The sequence below is a fragment of the Eleutherodactylus coqui genome, chromosome 6 (genome assembly GCF_035609145.1).
Source record: "Eleutherodactylus coqui strain aEleCoq1 chromosome 6, aEleCoq1.hap1, whole genome shotgun sequence".
Lineage (NCBI taxonomy): Eukaryota > Metazoa > Chordata > Amphibia > Anura > Eleutherodactylidae > Eleutherodactylus > Eleutherodactylus coqui.
The window spans coordinates 125,320,876-125,339,744 of NC_089842.1; the positions used below are offsets into that span (position 1 = coordinate 125,320,876).

The window sequence follows — 18,869 nt, forward strand, 5'->3', positions numbered from 1 at the left end:
TGAGCCCTAACGCAGATGTGAAAGCCGCCTTATACATATGCAGTGGGGTGCTCTGTTTCTATCCTGTTAACCCTTTCCAATCCACTGTCTGACGTCTGAAGACATTATGATTTAAGGGTGTACAGCTCCGATGTTGCAAGACATCCGTCAGGGTTCTCTTACTGTATATTGCCAGCCTCTCTGCTGTCGGAGCCTATCCAATGTGTCACCTCATGCAGTACTGGCTTTAGCCAGCATATAGCGCCGTTGTATAACGGCAGAAAAAGAGTAAGCCCCCTAGGAAAACCAGGATACAAATTGGATTGGAAAGGGTTAAGATGATGCATTGTAACTAGAGATGAGCGAGCACGCTCGGATAAGTCAGTTACTCGAGCAAGCCTCTCTCTTCTCGAGTAAATGCATTCTTGTTCGAGCGTGCTCGGGAGGGGGGAGATCTCCCTCACCTGCTACTCCCCGCTATCCCCCGCCACCGCCCCCCGAGCACGCTCAGACAAGAATGCAGTTACTCGAGAAGAGCGAGGGTCGCTCGAGTAACTAACTTATCTGAGCGTGCTCGCTCATCTCTAATTGTAACACCTTCTTTCCATCCTTCCATCAAATTCTTCCATCCAAAAGCACTTAAATCTTTTCAGTTTTTTTTTTTGCGTGGGGGCGGGGAATTGATATCTCAGAATCCACTTTTTAAATATAGCGTCTGCTTATTTTCTATAAAGCTACCGTATGTATCTTATATTGTGCACAAAAACTGAGCTGGCAGCTTTCGCCCAGTGTGCTGACGTGAACTTCCATACTGTGCAGACAGGCGGCATGTAGTTTCCTGCTCCTCATTGGAGTGCTGTGCATATATGCACTTTTCACATTTCAATTCTATATACTATGAAAAAAAGGTTTGGTACGGTGTTAGCCAGTAGCCTAAAGTGTAATTGTTCCCCGCAAGAGAAAAACCAAGTAATCTTGTAGATATGATACCTTTTAATGGCTAACAAAAATACATGATGTTACAGTGAGCTTTTAGGATACAGACCCTTCGTCAGGCTAATGGATGAAACTAGTTTGGATGGCACACAAATATAACCTACAGATGCAGAGGGGTGCATATATACAGCACATTGCTACAGTCTATGAATGGCCCCCGCCACCATGTGGCAAGAATTAAAAATTCATCACCATTTATATATTACATACATGTCATTCCTACTACTTTCTCCAATATAGGAATTCCTACCTTGACATCCCCCAATGCTTCTTGCACTCACCGGTATTCAAGATAACAAGACCTGACTTGACTTGGCTCTCATGGCAAAAGTGCATAAAGCTGTATCGCTCCTTTTTCTTGGCCATACTGAAACCTGGTATGGATTAGGAGCTGTTAGGCTGCAGTCCTACCTTTTGTATTTCTTCATCTTTACCTACATGTTTTTATATAATAATAATAAATGCAGTAATCCTCCTGTGTGACAAGTGGGTGGATGTGCCTAAAGTCTGCAATTCAAGATTGCCCCTTGGGTACAGTTCACAATGAGCCCCCCCCCCCCCCTTTTTTCCCTCTATGCCTAATTGAAATCAATGGGAAACACTAGATGCCAAGTTTTTAGCTTCTCCCATTGATTTAAATTAGGGATGAAAAGAACAAGACATACAAACTTCTATAGAACCTCCTCTGCAAACTTTTCTTTTCCGTTAATGAAAAACATATAATTCTCCCCACCGCCCCTGCATGAAGCAGCCGCTCCATGTAAAGGAATGACAAGAAACCGAGCAGTTATATTTTAGGAGTCAATATTTTTGCTCAATCTGCCCCTTTTGGGCTTGTTTATCTGAAAGTGGTTGGCACCCTCTCTCGGGCTGTGCTCACAGAACAAGTTTGCCAGGAATGAAGCCTGAAGGGAGGAGAAAACTATAGGGAACCTCCTTTCCCACTTTTAAGAGAAAAAATACTTTACCGCTGTAACTAAGCATGGCAGGATTTGCTCTTTTAACTTCTTGTTTGATCAGTCTTGTGCTATAAGGCAAATACTATGATCTCTTATCATCCTGTGATCTGCTGACGGAGTGTCTGTGGGGGCTGTCAGGCACTCATATCCCCGGAGTGTCTGTGCGGGCTGTCAGGCACTCATATCCCCGGAGTGTCTGTGGGGGCTGTCAGGCACTCATATCCCCGGAGTGTCTGTGGGGGCTGTCAGGCACTCATATCCCCGGAGTGTCTGCGGGGGCTGTCAGGCACTCATATCCCCGGAGTGTCTGTGCGGGCTGTTAGGCACTCATATCCCCGGAGTGTCTGCGGGGGCTGTCAGGCACTCATATCCCCGGAGTGTCTGCGGGGGCTGTCAGGCACTCATATCCCCGGAGTGTCTGCGGGGGCTGTCAGGCACTCATATCCCCGGAGTGTCTGTGGGGGCTGTCAGGCACTCATATCCCCGGAGTGTCTGTGGGGGCTGTTAGGCACTCATATCCCCGGAGTGTCTGTGCGGGCTGTTAGGCACTCATATCCCCGGAGTGTCTGTGCGGGCTGTTAGGCACTCATATCCCCGGAGTGTCTGTGCGGGCTGTTAGGCACTCATATCCCCGGAGTGTCTGTGGGGGCTGTCAGGCACTCATATCCCCGGAGTGTCTGTGGAGGCTGTCAGGCACTCATATCCCCGGAGTGTCTGTGGGGGCTGTCAGGCACTCATATCCCCGGAGTGTCTGCGGGGGCTGTCAGGCACTCATATCCCCTGAGTGTCTGCGGGGGCTGTCAGGCACTCATATCCCCTGAGTGTCTGCGGGGGCTGTCAGGCACTCATATCCCCTCTTCGGAAGTTGGGTATTTCAGCCTAGTCTTGAGCTCTGTTGGAATAAACAAGGACCAAGAGTATGCCAACTACTGATCCCTCTACTGTTCCAACTCCCTGGCTCCAGGTTACTAGATTAGAGCGGTTTCTTTCCAAGTTCAGTTACTACATGTTTTACATGCCCCTTAGAAGTATGCATTTTGTATTCCTCTCTTGAAGTCCTGACAATTAGTCTGGAGAGGTATTCCAGAGTTCGATGTTGTGTAAGGAAATGCTGGAGAATTGTAACCCACATTACAATAGCTTCTGTTGGTATATGGGGAGGCTGCTGTACAGGCGCAGGTATATCCTGCCAAGTAACAGAACTGGAAAATGACATTTTTATTTTTCTTAAACAAGACGAATTGTTTGTGTAGGAGGCACATTCTGCCTTTAGGGAGTTCTCCTTGATGTTTTTATAGAGCATAGTTCCCAGTCAATCCGTTACAGTTTGCAAGCAGTAATAATATATATTTTTAGTAATGAGTTCCATCCAAAACGGCTTAATAAAGGGCACTCACTAGAGAACTTCGATGACTGAGAATGCAGCTTATGCATTCACAAGAGACCATGCAGCCTATCCATTCGGTGGAGCAGTTTTGTATTTTTAGAAGTTTTGGTGTACAGTCAAACCTCTAGTTTCATTGTCTTCTAGTTTAGCCGGTTTCCAGTTTCACCAAATTTTTTTTATTTTTTTTTTTCTCCCTCAAGCCTGAATTTTGCCTCTAATTTCACTGGCTGCTTCTGGTTTCATTGGTGGCCACTGGCCCACATGGCCTCGCTACAGACGCAACCTACGTGATCTGCTCAGCGTCTCTTCCTCCTGGTGCTGAATAGCTACCCCCCCTTCTCCAGCGTCTCTGTGGGCGCTAGTAAAATAGTACTGTAGTCTAATGGAAGTGGCCCTGTTTACCCAGATAACACAGTGATGTCACCTGCCATCCTATGTAACACCACAGATAACACACAGTGATAACGCTGAGGACAGATAATGATGTCACCTGCAGTCCTATGCAACACAGTGATGACACTGAAAACAGATGATGTAGTAGATTTGACCTGCAGTCCTATGTAACGCCACAGATCACACACAGTAACTTGTTCAATGACATGTTAAATGTTCATTTATTCTTTGCAGTAGTCTTTTATATTCATTTGTTATTGTTTTTGGTATTAAAAGCCATTTTTATTCTCTATTATATGTGGTTTGGTGTGTTTTTTGGATTGTCTAGAACAAATTAATTGGATTTACATTGATTCCTATGGAAATAATTGCCTCGAGTTTCATTGGTTTCAAGTTTTGCCGCTGTATTTGCTAAATAAAAATTTCCTTTTTAAAATTACAATATATGTTTATTCTTTCAGCTTGACCTGGCCAAACCCATTGAGGACCAAGGTCCACTTGACGTCATCATTCACAAGTTAACAGACGTAATATTGGAGGCTGACCAAAATGATAGCGAGTCCATGCAGGTGGTCCAACGATTCCAGGTGAGTGTATTAATGATAGCAAAGTCTTATATCAGAATGTCCGAACCAGAATAACACAAGTGGTCAGAATTCCAATTGTGACTCCCCAATACATAGTCAATACATCCTCCTCCTATTTCATGTACCCTTGGACATAAGATATTTTTCTTAGCTCATCAGTTTTTTTTCTTTCTTTCTGTTAAAAACCTGTTTTCTTATGCAAAAGTAGTAAAAAATAAAAGAATCTACATAAACTTGGTATCGCAGTAATCGTGCTGATCCACATAAGAAAATCATCATGTTATTTTTACCGAATGGTGAATTTTGTAAAAACTAAACCCAGAAACAAATAGTGGAATTTCTGCTCCAAAGATCCACAGTGGAGATGAAGTATTAGTCTATAGGTACACTATAAGGCCTCATTCTAACGGGCATTTCGATTTTATGCCAACTGCATCATTGCCAAATAGCCGCAATCGAGTCCTGAGATTAATTAGCGTTTTCTCGTCCATTCACATAGGCGTATCGCGAGAAAATACGCTGCAGAGCAGAATTCCGTCATTTGGCAGAAATCCTTCTAATAGCTTAAATGTAGCTAGTGGTCTTCGTTTCCGAGTGCTGGATGCAGGTAAACTCCCTCCCCCTCCCTTTTTTCCCCAGCTCCCATAGGAGTCTATGGGAGCCTCCAGTGGTTTACGTCAAAAGATAGAAAAGATCTTTTTGACGCAGTGTGAAAAATCAGTGACTGAAAATGGTTGGCGATTTGACATTTTGACACTGCGATTTTTATTTTTTTCATGCACTTGAAAATCACCCATGTAATTGAATGCATCGGAATCCATTGATTCACATGGTCTCGATTTTCAGCGAAGTCTCATAACAGTTCTGTTTCTAGTGCCCGGTTTACATGGAACGATTATCGTTCAGATTGTTAAAAGGAATGAGCAAAACTGAAGAATGATTGTTCAGATTAAACATGAGCTACTGAGAATTCTGCACTTCTCATTGGCCTTTCAGTTTCAGCTGGTATAGAAATCCTCGCTGGCTCGGGCACTTATCATGCTGATTAAATATTGCTCATTCAGTGTTTAACATAGCAATGTGAAACACTGAGTGATAAGTGCCCGAGGACTGCACCATTCTCAACGAGAATCATACAGTATACGGGCTGCTCCAGCAATAAATGACCCAGCCTTGCCTGTGATTGGCTTAGTACTGTGACCAATGACAGGCAGTGCTCAGCTGTCATTCAATGAATGGATGAGCGCTGCCTGTGATTGGCTAAGCACTCAGCTAATCAGATACATCCCTTTCAGCAGGCGGGGATTTTAAGTCTTCGCCTGCTGAAAGAACTTCACTGCACTGCCGGAGGACCAAGAGGCTGGACATGCCTGAGCCCCAACAGCGGGGAAAAGGTGAGTATTTATTTTTTTCATTTTTTACACATCGGGGATGATTTTCAGGGGAGGGCTTATATTTAAAGCTCTTCCCCAAAAATCACTGCACGCAGCCCATTGCATTCAATGGGGCTGCCGGCAGCAGCGGCGGCCCCATTGGATGCAATGGTGCACGGACCTCAATAGAGTATAAACCCACCCTAGGCTTATACTCGAGTCAACAAGTTTCCCAGTTTTTTGAGTTAAAACTTGGTGCCACGGCTTATACTTGGGTCGGTTTATACTCGAGTATATATGTTAATTGCCTGGACTAGACAACACTTTTGAGAAATTTGTTAGGGTCGCATTGTATAATTAGGTGGATTTTCATATCATAAGTGCAATCGCCCAGCTTTCCAAGGGTCCTGAATGGTAAATCTACCTAATTAGAGAATCATGCCTCCACACTAGTGTTTTACCGCATAGCTAGACGAACTGACTGATAAGGAATGTAACAAAGTTGGCAGGTGGCTCCTTTTGAGAGATGAACTGGCAACCATATTGGTTATCGCCAGCTTTCGCAGTAGCGGCTAAAAAAATGTTATCAGTTTGACAAAATAACTTCCATTTTCTGAGGGGTTTTAGCGGGGACTGCTCTTTGTGTCCTTTGTGCTGCAGTTAGTGATTGAGTAACGACGATAGGACCCCTACCCCTTCCCTTTTAATAGAAGACAGTGAAGATTATCCAGTTAGTGGAATAAATAATCCTTCAATTTCCAAACAAAGCAAAAACCTAAGCTTGCGCTATTTCACAAGTGTCCTGTTAATCCAGCCCAGGCGGCCAGAGATTGCTGGGATATCAGAGGTTCTGTATATGCCAGGCTCTTCAGAATGGGCGTAGATCAGCTAAATTCAGCAGTTAAATCTGTATTTATTATCTTTGGAGCTGACGCACTCACCCTCCCACAGCTTCTCTTTATTATGCCTGAACTTTGTACTGTTGATCAGAGTAAATCTTTATATAACCCCAATATAAAACAGTTTAAGGGGCCAGTCATCCTTTACGAAGTTGGATTATTGAAGTGCAATGCATGCAAAAGTCTCTGGAGATGCTCCTTACTGGAGAACGTGACATAAAGTAGGGATCATGGGGGGGAGGGGGGGGTGGGGGCTTGAGTTTCTTCATTTCCTGTCACAATTTTATTGAAAAAAACTGTCAGCCTCACCTCAACCTGAAATGGCTGATAACAGGGAACAAAAGATTGTAGTCACCTAGTTGATAAAATAAACTCAAATGGATTAGAGGGTTTATACAACATAGAGAGGCCACTCCTATAAGTACAATGTGACTCAAGGACAAGGAGTAGACTTCACCCAATTTTCGAAAGAGATAGGTGAACCTTGATCCAGTTCCTCCTAGCCGCAGGCACAACCAGGCCAGTGCTAGAGTGGACAGAGGCTCACATCACCTCTTTCCTCAAAAGATTTTAGCTCTCATTAAAGGGGTTGTCCAGTTGTAAACTGTTGCTGGCCTGTCCTCAGGAAAGATCATCAGTAGATCAGCTTGGCCTGCTGCCTGTGATCCCTGCTGATCAGCCATTCACTGAGATGGTGTGCTTATGCACTGAACTGATTTCTGCAGGAAGTGGACAGCTCTGTACTCACTGCAGTGGCCCAACTTGGTATTACAATCCAAGGCCCCATACACTTTAATGCAAACTTTGCCTGCAATACCAAACCTACATCCCTCCTCCATGCCCTGCACTAAGCATAACCGAGTATATAAGCCTTTTGAAAGTTTAGTTTTGGATTTATTGATTGTATGTTTTTTGTTAAACCCCCACATTGGAACTTCCTAAAATGCCTTGTTGGGGAAGGCGTACAAAGTGGAGATTGATCCATTGCTCAACACAGTTTCCACAAATATAGTCTTTCCATGTACACAATAGAGCTCCACAGAGCTCTATATTTTGAGCATGAGACTTGATTTTACCAGAAGGGGGTGCTGCAGAGAAACAAACAAATCTTTTGAGCTGACTTGGTTGTTCCCTGCCCCCACATTTGGATGGGTACAAATACTGTACAATTGGCTTGCACCAAAGGTCTGCAACTTCCTTGCTGTCACATTTTTAGTATCTTGACATATCTTGATGCAGACCATGCGCCGATCTGTTCCAGCGACGCACATAGTAACTTTATTCAGCAGTAATCCCAGTGTCAGCATATTCAGTATATATGCTCTATAGCCTGTCTATGGAAACTTCCTTGTTCTTTCCCGCACCTACACATTAATAATTGCTAATAATCCACTGTGTAATACTACATTGTTGCTAGTAAAGCCTGATAAGTTATTACTAGTAGTCCTTCTGGCCGCTCATGGCAGAGACCCTTCAAGAAGCCTTCTTGTGGTTTGACATAATACATTATTAAGCCACTAGAGTTGATGCGTTAACTGATACCCAAGACCCCGGTGGCCAAATTATTGGGAAAAAATGATCTCTGTGCTTGCTTCATGGCATCTCCAAGCCTTCCCTGAGATACTGTGTTAGATCTCGATCTTTAGTTGTAGGCACCTGCTTTATACAGCCTTTGATGCCCAGGCTGTTCTTGCTTTTTGCACGTCTTTATTGAGCTGCTGAAGGTGTCTGGTATCTATCCACACCAACTGTTATTGTCTATTTTGCATATAATTGCCCCCGTTCTGTTGCATGCAGTTACAAGGATGGAGGGTTTTATCCAAGCTGCAGTCCTGTTTGATCAATCTACAGTATATGGGATGAATGCACAGATATATATGAAAAATATGAAATATGACCTCCATCTAATATATAATACAGAGGTAATAATGTATACGGGCAAAGATATTGGCGCAATAACAGCACATTCTGCGTTCAGTAACGGATTTAACCCCTGCATGCTCAGAAGAAAATTGGCCTTCTGCACCATGTCCTTGTACTTGGATCAGCTTGTCTTTATATCCCTGACCTATATTCCCCGCCATGGATTATAGCAGAGTAAACGGATCACCTGCTGGCACAGCCCCATCTAGTCTCCTATCCTCATGAGCGATGATGTACAGGCCACTTCTAGTGGTAGTTTGCTTTTAAGGTGTTTGAACATGGGGAATTAGGAGACTCTTCATTGGGTGACTATCAGAAAATTTCTGTCATCATTATTTTGTAGCAAGTTCTACGAACAACCAGATGCCAAACTAGAGGATTTTTAAGCGTACTAGAACGTCCAATCAAAATGCAACATAAGTGATGTCTAGATATCTTGCATATCCAATCTCTCTAAAAATTAATTACAGTGAGACACTACTTATAGCCTACTTCTGAGTGTTAATGCACTTTATATCTATAGGAGGCTGTATTATAGTAGTTATATTCTTGTACACAGAGGGACAGTATTATAGTAGTTATATTCTTGTACATAGGTGGCAGTATTATAGTAGTCATATTCTTGTACATAGGGGGCATTATTATAGTAGTTATATTCTTGTACATAGGAGGCAGTATTATAGTAGTTATTTTCTTATACATAGGGGTAGTATTATAATAGTTATATTCTTGTACATAGGAGGCAGTAATTAGTAGTTATATTATGCATAGGGAGCAGTATTATAGCAGTTTTATTCTTGTACATAGTGGTACAGTACTATGGTATTTTAAATTCTTGTATATAGGGGTACAGTATTATAGTAATTATATTCTTGTACATAGGAGGCAGTATTATAGTAGTTATATTCTCGTACATAGGGAGCAGTATTATAGTAGTTATATTCTTGTACATAGGGGGCAGTATTATAGTAGTTATATTATAATACATAGGGGGCAGTATTATAGTAGTTATATTCTTGTACATAGGGGATAGTATTATATTAGTTATATTCTTATACATAGGGGGCAGTATTATAGCAGTTATATTCCTGTACATAGTGGGCAGTATTATAGCAGTTATATTCCTGTACATAGTGAGCAGTATTATTGTAGTTATATTCTTGTACATAGTAGTTATATTCTTGTATTATAGTAGTTATTTTCTTGTACATAGGGGCAGTACTATAGTATTTATATTCGTGTACATAGGGGCAGTATTATAGTAGCTATATTCTTGTACATAGGAGACAGTATTATAGTAGGTATTTTCTTGTACATAGGGGACCGTATTATAGTAGTTATTTTCTTGTACATAGGGGACAGTATTATAGTAGTTATATTCTTGTACATAGGGGACAGTATTATAGTAGTTATATTCTTGTACATAGGGGACAGTATTATAGTAGTTATATTCTTGTACATAGGGGACAGTATTATAGTAGTTATATTCTTGTACATAGGGGACAGTATTATAGTAGTTATATTCTTGTACATAGGGGACAGTATTATAGTAGTTATATTCTTGTACATAGGGGACAGTATTATAGTAGTTATATTCCTGTACATAGGGGACAGTATTATAGTAGTTATATTCCTGTACATAGTGGACAGTATTATAGTAGTTATATTCCTGTACATAGTGGACAGTATTATAGTAGTTATATTCCTGTACATAGTGGACAGTATTATAGTAGTTATATTCCTGTACATAGTGGACAGTATTATAGTAGTTATATTCCTGTACATAGTGAGCAGTATTATAGTAATATTCTTGTACATAGGAGCAGTATTATAGTAGTTATATTCTTGTACATAGGGATAGTATTATAGTAGTTATATTCTTGTACATAGTGGACAGTATTATAGTAGTTATATTCTTGCACATAGGAGCAGTATTATAGTAGTTACATTCTTGTACATAGGGATAGTATTATAGTTATATTCTTCTACATAGGGATAGTATTATAGTAGTTATATTCCTGTACACAGTGGACAGTATTATAGTAGTTATATTCTTGCACATAGGAGCAGTATTATAGTAGTTATATTCTTGTACATAGGAGTCAGTATTATAGTAGTTATATTTTTGTACATAGAAGCAGTATTATAGTAGTTATATTTTTGTACATAGGAGCAGTATTATAGTAGTTATATTCTTGTACATAGGAGCAGTATTATAGTAGTTATATTCTTGTACATAGGGATAGTATTATAGTAGTTATATTCTTATACATAGGAGGCAGTATTATAGTTATATTCCTGTACATAGGAGCAGTATTATAGTAGTTATATTCTTGTACATAGGAGCAGTATTATAGTAGTTATATTCTTGTACATAGGGGGCAGTATTATAGTAGTTATATTCTTGTACATAGAGGGCAGTATTATAGTAGTTATATTCTTGTACATAGGAGGCAGTATTATACTAGTTATATTCTTGTACATAGTGGGCAGTATTATAGTAGTTTTATTCTTGCACATAGGATTTAATATTATAGTAGTTATACTCTTGTACGTATGGGGGCAGTATTAAAGTAGCTATATTCTTATACATAGGGGTATTAAAGTAGTTACGTTTTTGTACATAGTGGGCAGTATTATGGCAGTTATGTTCTTGTACATAGAGGACAGTATTATAGTTGTTATATTCTATATTCTTAAATTAACCTAAAAAGTTCAAAGTTATGAGACCTTTTGGTTGTCACATTCCCCTTTCCAGTACTATATTAATCTGAAGTTGAAGTTTTCTGACTTTTGATGAGATTTTTTGGTTCTTGTGTAAATTTTATTTTTGAAAAGCATACCTGCAGATAAGGACCCTGGTGTCGGCCACTCACAATATTTTTTCTTATTGATCCTAGGAATATATTGATGCCCACCCTGAGACCATCATCTTGGACCCTCTGCCAGCTATCCGAACATTGCTAGACCGTTCAAAGTCTTATGAACTCATTCGAAGGATTGAGTCTTATATGCAAGGTAAATGAAAAAATAAACTGTTGCTCTCTACCTTAACTTCACTGCATGCAGTCCCAGCTCCAGCAGTTCCTTCCACCATTTTTAGTGAGACACAGCTTCACCGCCCAGACCCAAGCGGTAACAGGCAAGAAACAGAGCTTTTTTTTTTCTTTTTCCCAGGAAGAAATAATTGAGAAGCTAGTGTGTCAAATAAAAAAGATATACACTTTTCTTTATTTCATTTGTGCCATTATATATCCAAAAGATAAAAACAAACAAGGATGCGTTTCAGCCCCCGTGGTGACCAAAGCTCCAGCAGGAGCTGAAACGCATCCTTGTTGGATTTTATCTTTTGGATATATAATGGCACAAATGAAATAAAGAAAAACCTATCCTTTTTTACTTGACACACTAGCTTCTCAACTTTTTTTTTTTCTGGGAAAAAAATAAAAAGCTCTGTCTATTACATGCAAGGTAGGTTAACTGCAGCCCCTGTGAGGTGTATTCCTATGAGAATGAGAATTATTTCTTTGGTCAGTTTCTGCATGCAGAAAACTGAACGACGTGCCGTTCAGTGTAAACAGCAGTCGTTCAATTTTGAGGCAAGAGAACGCTTCCGGGATGCATATATCTATATTACTCCCCAAATCTGCACCATTCGCAACCTGATTGGTTGTTTGGATTTACTCCTTCCCGGTGATTGGTTATTTGGGTTGGCTGATTCACGGTGACTGGTTATTTGGGTGGGCTGATAGATGGTGATTGGTTGTTTAGGTTGGCTTGTGTAAAAGTGGGGGGATAAAAGGCTAATATGCTCCCCGGCCTGCTCTGCCTCCCCGTGCTGTGAGTGGTGTCAGCGATACTCGCTCTTGTGTAATAGCACAGGAGCGAGCATCACTGAGGCAAGTGTTAGATATCGTTTCCCCAACAGCTCATCCCGTCCCTAAAAGGACTATAAGAACAGGGTTAACAACAGACACTCATAATATACTCTGTGTGGGCTATAATGGATCTTTAGTGCAGATTAGCATTATATCTATTCCACTTCAGTAACTCACCATCAGATTATTTTGACTCATAGGTTCAATTGCTTGGTATTAGTAGTTTTTTTTTTCTTCTTTTAAGACTAGTTTTAGCTGTTCCTAAATCGCTTCCTATTTCAGTATATACTAAGACTCATGTACGACTATCCGGTGGAAAGTACTAGGATGGACAGATGAAGAAGACAAAGTTGCTGCATACTAAGATTGATACACTGTTCAGGAATCTGGGAATGCTGGGTTGGTACCTATGTGGGAGCTGTAGTAGAGGGCATAATGATTTTACATATACTGTAGATTTCAAACAGATTAGGATTTGATTATCTGGAAATCCTGATAGTTAAAAACCATTCCAAATAGTGGCAATAATGTAGTGCCACATCTAATATTTGGATTAGATGGAATTTTGAGGTGTCTGATTTACTGATTTGTAGGTTAAAGCTAATTTAAAAGTAGTCGGAAGTATACATTTTGAGTAAAAGTGTACACCTATCTGATTATCTAAAAATTAGTCTGGGGAGCAATGTGCTAATGGTATATTTATATATAGGTTTGCACTACTGAAGAATGCCTTCTGTACATGTTGATATAGAAAGGCCAGATGATAACTTTGTTCTTACTGTAAATAGGGGACCAGCTCCTACTTCCCCTGGGCCGATTTGGAGTGGCTTTAATCAGATTTCACAGCTGCGTTATGTTGGCCCATAGGATCAGGCGACAGGGGAACCTGTTCTGTCCGGCTCTTGTGAGTCTTTGTTGCTCAGACAAGTAGACAGAAAGCCCAGTGTTTATCGAGACATAAAGAGCAGCTTTGTGATGGATGAGCCAGCATTATGGCAAAATAATAGAGCTCAGGTGGTAGAGATTGTATCGCTGTGCTGAGGAATCAGTGTAACGAGATGTCATTGTATGTGTGATGTGTGGTGGTCTGGTGGTTAGCAGGCTGTCTCTGTGAAAGTAACATATACATAATGATATAATTATGATCTGCCTCTATTGCATGAGCAAATGCTTACACTGAAATATTTTATTTCAGAAATAATACAGCCCCTTGTGTATAGCTACTATACTACTGCCCCATATGTGCAAAATATAGCTGCTATAATAATGTGCCTATATACAAGAATTTAATACTCCCTCCCATGTACAAAAATATAACTACTATAATATTACTCTATATGCAGAATATTAATATAATACTGCCCCCTATGTACAAGAATATAACTACTATAATAATGCCCCCTATGTATAAGAATATACTATAACACTGCCCCCTATATACAAGAATATAACTACTATAATACTGCCTCCTATATACAGGAATATAACTACTATAATACTGCCCCTATGTACAAGAATATAACTACTATAATACTGCCCCTATGTACAAGAATATAACTACTGCAATACTGCCCCCAATGTACAAGAATATAACTACTATAATACTGTCCTCCTATGTACAAGAATATAACTACTATAATACTGCCCCCTATGTACAAGACTATAACTACTATAATACTGTCCCCTATGTACAAGAATATAACTACTATAATACTGTCCCCTATGTACAAGAATATAACTACTATAATACTGTCCTCCTATGTACAAGAATATAACTACTATAATACTGCCTCCTATGTACAAGACTATAACTATTATAATACTACCCCCTGTGCACAAGAATATAACTACTATAATACTGCCCAGTATGTACAAGAATATAACTACTATAATACTGCCTCCTATGTACAAGAATATAACTACTATAATACTGCCCCTATGTACAAGAATGTAACTACTATAATGCTGCCTCCTATGTACAAGAATATAACTACTATAATACTGCCCCCTATGTACAAGCATATAACTACTATAATACTGCCCCCTATGTACAAGAATATAACTACTATAATACTGCCCCCTATGTACAAGAATATAACTACTATAATACTGCCCCTATGTACAAGAATATAACTGCTATAATACTGCCTCCTATGTAGAAGGATATAACTACTACAATACTGCCCCCTATGTACAAGAATATAACTACTATAATACTGCCCCTATGTACAAGAATATAACTACTATAATACTGCTCCTATGTACAAGAATATAACTACTATAATACTGCCCCCTGTGTACAAGAATATAACTACTATAATACTGCCCCCTGTGTACAAGAATATAACTACTATAATACTGCCTCTTATGTACAAGAGCATAACTACTATAATACTGCCTCCTATGTATGAGAATATAACTACTATAATACTGCCCTCTATGTACAAGAATATAACTACTATAATACTGCCCCCTGTGTACAAGAATATAACTACTATAATACTGCCCCCTGTGTACAAGAATATAACTACTATAATACTGCTCCTATGTACAAGAATATAACTACTATAATACTGCCTCCTATGTAGAAGGATATAACTACTACAATACTGCTCCTTATTGACTAGCATATTAAACTGTAGTAGGAGATTTTAATTATTGCTGAACGAGGGACATTCTGTTTTCACTAGATCTTCCCTTTTGTGTCTTTCTGTCACATCATATCACATTTTGTTGCCATTGTGGCCAGGTGTTTACATTACACACAGCACATTGTGAGTAAAGTAACCTTGTATTGTTTAGGAATCCAAGTTCAGGTCAGTTCCGACCTCTGCTGGGTGACTTTGTGGCTGTGCGGTCACATTGGACTTGTGCAACCCTGCATTTAGTCAATAAAATGCCATCCATGGATTGAACTAACCTAGTCAGGGTGTATATGATAATGGACAAAGCAGTTCATCTGGGCACATACAGTGAATACACCTTCACAGATACGTGCCTGGTGAAGAAAAATACTGCCTTGGGGGACCAGAAATGTTTGCTATCTTCTATGTATATCACTAGGTGTAATTATCTGATTGCACTTAAATAAACCCAATCACGTTATGACTGGTGACATATATTCTTTTCTTTAAGGAGTAAAAGGGATATTCCAGAACTTTTACATTCATTATCTATACATAGGATATCAGTCATCGATATTAAATTGTTGGGGGTCCAATTCCCAGCACTCTCACTGACCAACTATATGCATGAGCTGTGGTGTACCAAGGTTATAACAGCTCTGTGCGTCTGTAACCATTGTTACCAATACTGCAAACTCAATTGTAAGAAGAGCTCATCAGTATAAAAGTCCGGGAATATACCTGTTAGAGCCACATTAAAAAATGTATTACACTTATTGTAAAGAAATCAAGCACCTAGAAGTTGTCAGAATGGAATGAATCTTTATATTTGTGATTGTAAGGGCTCATGCCCACAAGCGTGATTTTCACCACATATTCCGACATGATGCATGCCTGTGTAATACGCGGTGATTGGAGTCAATGAAAACACGTTGATTTTCATTGATCTATTCACATTAGCATTGTGTGTAACTACGCACGTGAACCAGATCGCACAATGCTCTTTTTCACCAAGGATTACGCTTGTACAGCCCTATTCTTCTCTATTGGTAACGTATTTAACGCTGTCCATACGCAATATATTGCATACGCAAAGCTGCTATGAGACCGAGCGGGGAATTATAAGAAACAAGTCACACTGCACATGTGTGTGAGATATGCTGTTATGCGCAGCGCACTATCACTGCCACATGCGGCTCCCACGGCAGTTAAATGGTAAAATACGCTCATGTGCGCGCAACAAAGCATAGTTCATTGCGCAAAAGCGCTACACTCAGGACTGCGCAAATATGCTTGGCTTGTGTGAACCTGGCCTAAAACTTGTGAAATCGGTTGAAAAGAAAAACACACTGTAGAAGGAACTATATTTGACCTGTCTAAAGGTCAGTTGGTGAGCAGAGAGGTCTTCAGGGTTCAGGCATTACTCTATATGGTTATAGATATCCGCTGGCTCATGAGATTAAACGATTCATGCATCTTTTATTATCCTTTTAAGATGATTTGCTGACAAAAATGTTCTACATGTTGTCCATCAGTGATAGGATAGCTATCGGTGTTGTCAGACACTTAGAGCACTCTTATATGTGCGCTTATTATGCCGGCGTTTTGAACATCGCCGTATACCGCTCCCATTGATTTCAGTGGGTCCTGCAGACATGCGCTCGAACGCTGCGTTTTCTAACTCCGTGGTTTTTTGAGCGCTGTATGCTCTATTTTGCAGCATTTTTTTTAACGCACCTCATCGCCCATCACAGTGACAGGGTGCATTAAAAACTGCTGTCAGACGCAGTAACTTGCATCTGAAAACCTCACCAAAACGACACACGATGTTTTGCCGACCCTGTGTGTGTGAGGGGGGCCTGATTGGTTATTGTTACTTCTCATTTACTTTTTAAAAATAGTAAAGAAGCTTTAGCTCAGAAGAGCTTTGAGCCGCCATTCAATCACTTCTGCGCTGTGTCCAAGTTGTACTCTAGTGCACTGTACAGATAATTATTAGACATGCCTGATTGATAAGGCTACAATACACTTTATTTATTTATTTGGGGCAATTGGGATTATACTCCCATTAGTCCCATATAGTCCCATACATGTTCTATTGGTGATAAATCTGGCGACCAGGCGGCCACGGAAGTGTGACAATGATGTGGGGACATTCCTGTGATCCCCATGTGTGTGCGGCCGAGCACTTTATACCTCTTGGAAGCCGCCATGAGAGGAACAGATGTGGCTGTAGGATGTCCTGAACATATCGCTGAGCTGTCATTGTCCCTCGTACCACTACTAGGGGTGACCGACTGTCATATGTGATGGCCCCACATGCCATCACACCAGCAGGGGGCAGTGTGCCGCTCCACTGGAAAGGCAGGATTGAGGCGCTCACCTCTTGGTTTACAGACATGAACACGGCCGTTGTCCGTGCCCAAACTGAACCTGGATAATCGCTGAGGACAACTCTGTTCCACTCCATAGCGTCCAGTTTCATTGTTCATGACAACACTGCAAACATAGGTGATGGTGGATGGCAAGGGCAGTACACGTAATGGGAATTGTGAAACCAAATATCCTTTAGCCAAGCGCCTGGAAATGGTATAGACACACAGGGGCCTGTAACGATGGTGCCATCTGTCTTTGGATGGCGGACAACAAAATAGTTGGAGCTGCTCATGCTTGTTGGACAATTAGATGATTCTGTCTGCTGGTGGTCTGTCCAGGGTGTCCTGAGCTTAATCGCCTTCTGTGTGTGTCCTCAAGCATCCACTGGTTTGAACACCTCATAACAGTCTGGTAAGAACGGCCCAGGTTGTGGGCAGTTTGTTGATACGACCATCTAGCTTCCCAAATTTCTATAACACGCCCCTCTCCGACTCTGTTTACTGGGCAAAATGTATTTGATTGCATCGTAGAGGGTCTAGTGGTCAACAAGATCTACACAAGCGGAAGAAGAGGTCACTACATACAAGGAGCCTCTGAGAGCCTTTTATAGGCCAATGGGGTAACCACATTTAGTGTCTCAGGTGGCAAGACCATTCATCTAATCACGCCACAAGTTTAATCATTTGCATATCTGCCTGAGATGTAACTGCATGCCAGGATTTGCAGCAAAACGACAACTATTTCTAGGTGCCTGATTTTTATTTTTTGACAGAGTATAAGGAGACCTTGTAGGAAACCCTAAGTAATATCACCACTGCTCTCTAGTGAATAGACAATCTGTATTCTCAGTAATACCACCACTGCTCCCTATTGATTGGATAGGCTATATTCTCAGTGATGTCACCACTGCCCTCTAGTGAATGGATAGGTTGCATTTTCAGTGATGTCACTGCTGATCGCTAGTAAATGCATGGGCTGCATTCTGAGTGATGTCACCGAAGCTCGGTAGTTAATGGATAGGCTGCATTCTGAGTGATGTCACTTATGTTCTGTAGTGAATGGATAGACTGCATTCTAAGTGATGTCCCCAGTGAATAGACAATCTGTATTCTTAGTAATATCACCACTGCCCTCTAGTGAATGGACAGGATGCATTCTCAGTGAGGTCACCGCTGCTCTCCAGTGAATGGATCGGCTGCATTCTCAGTGATGTCACTGCTGCTCTCCAGTGAATGGATAGGCTTCATTCTCAGTGAGGTCACCGCTGCTTTCCAGTGAATGGATAGGATATTCTCAGTGATGTCACTGCTGCTCTCCAGTGAATTGACCAGTTTAGGGTTATTAGAGATTAATGTACGTTGAGCAGTTCTATAATAATCCATCTAGTGGTGGGTCTTTGGCTCTTGCGTGGTGAATGCAGTGTTTGAAGCATGGAGTCCTCACTCTCTGCTGTGTGGATACCCTTCACCTGTTCCCTTATTTCCATGTGTCTTCC

At 40.7% G+C, this 18,869-nt stretch overlaps 1 protein-coding gene across 1 annotated transcript in view; it reads left to right on the forward strand.

Annotated features, from left to right (window-relative positions):
- ITPK1 (inositol-tetrakisphosphate 1-kinase) overlaps positions 1 to 18,869 on the forward strand; it is a 99,329-nt gene that overhangs the window by 47,469 nt on the left and 32,991 nt on the right. Inside the window, exons 4-5 of the mRNA XM_066607526.1 lie at positions 4,176 to 4,301; positions 11,397 to 11,514. Of these exons, the coding sequence (XP_066463623.1) occupies positions 4,176 to 4,301; positions 11,397 to 11,514 (244 nt within the window). The remainder of the gene's footprint in view (positions 1 to 4,175; positions 4,302 to 11,396; positions 11,515 to 18,869) is intronic.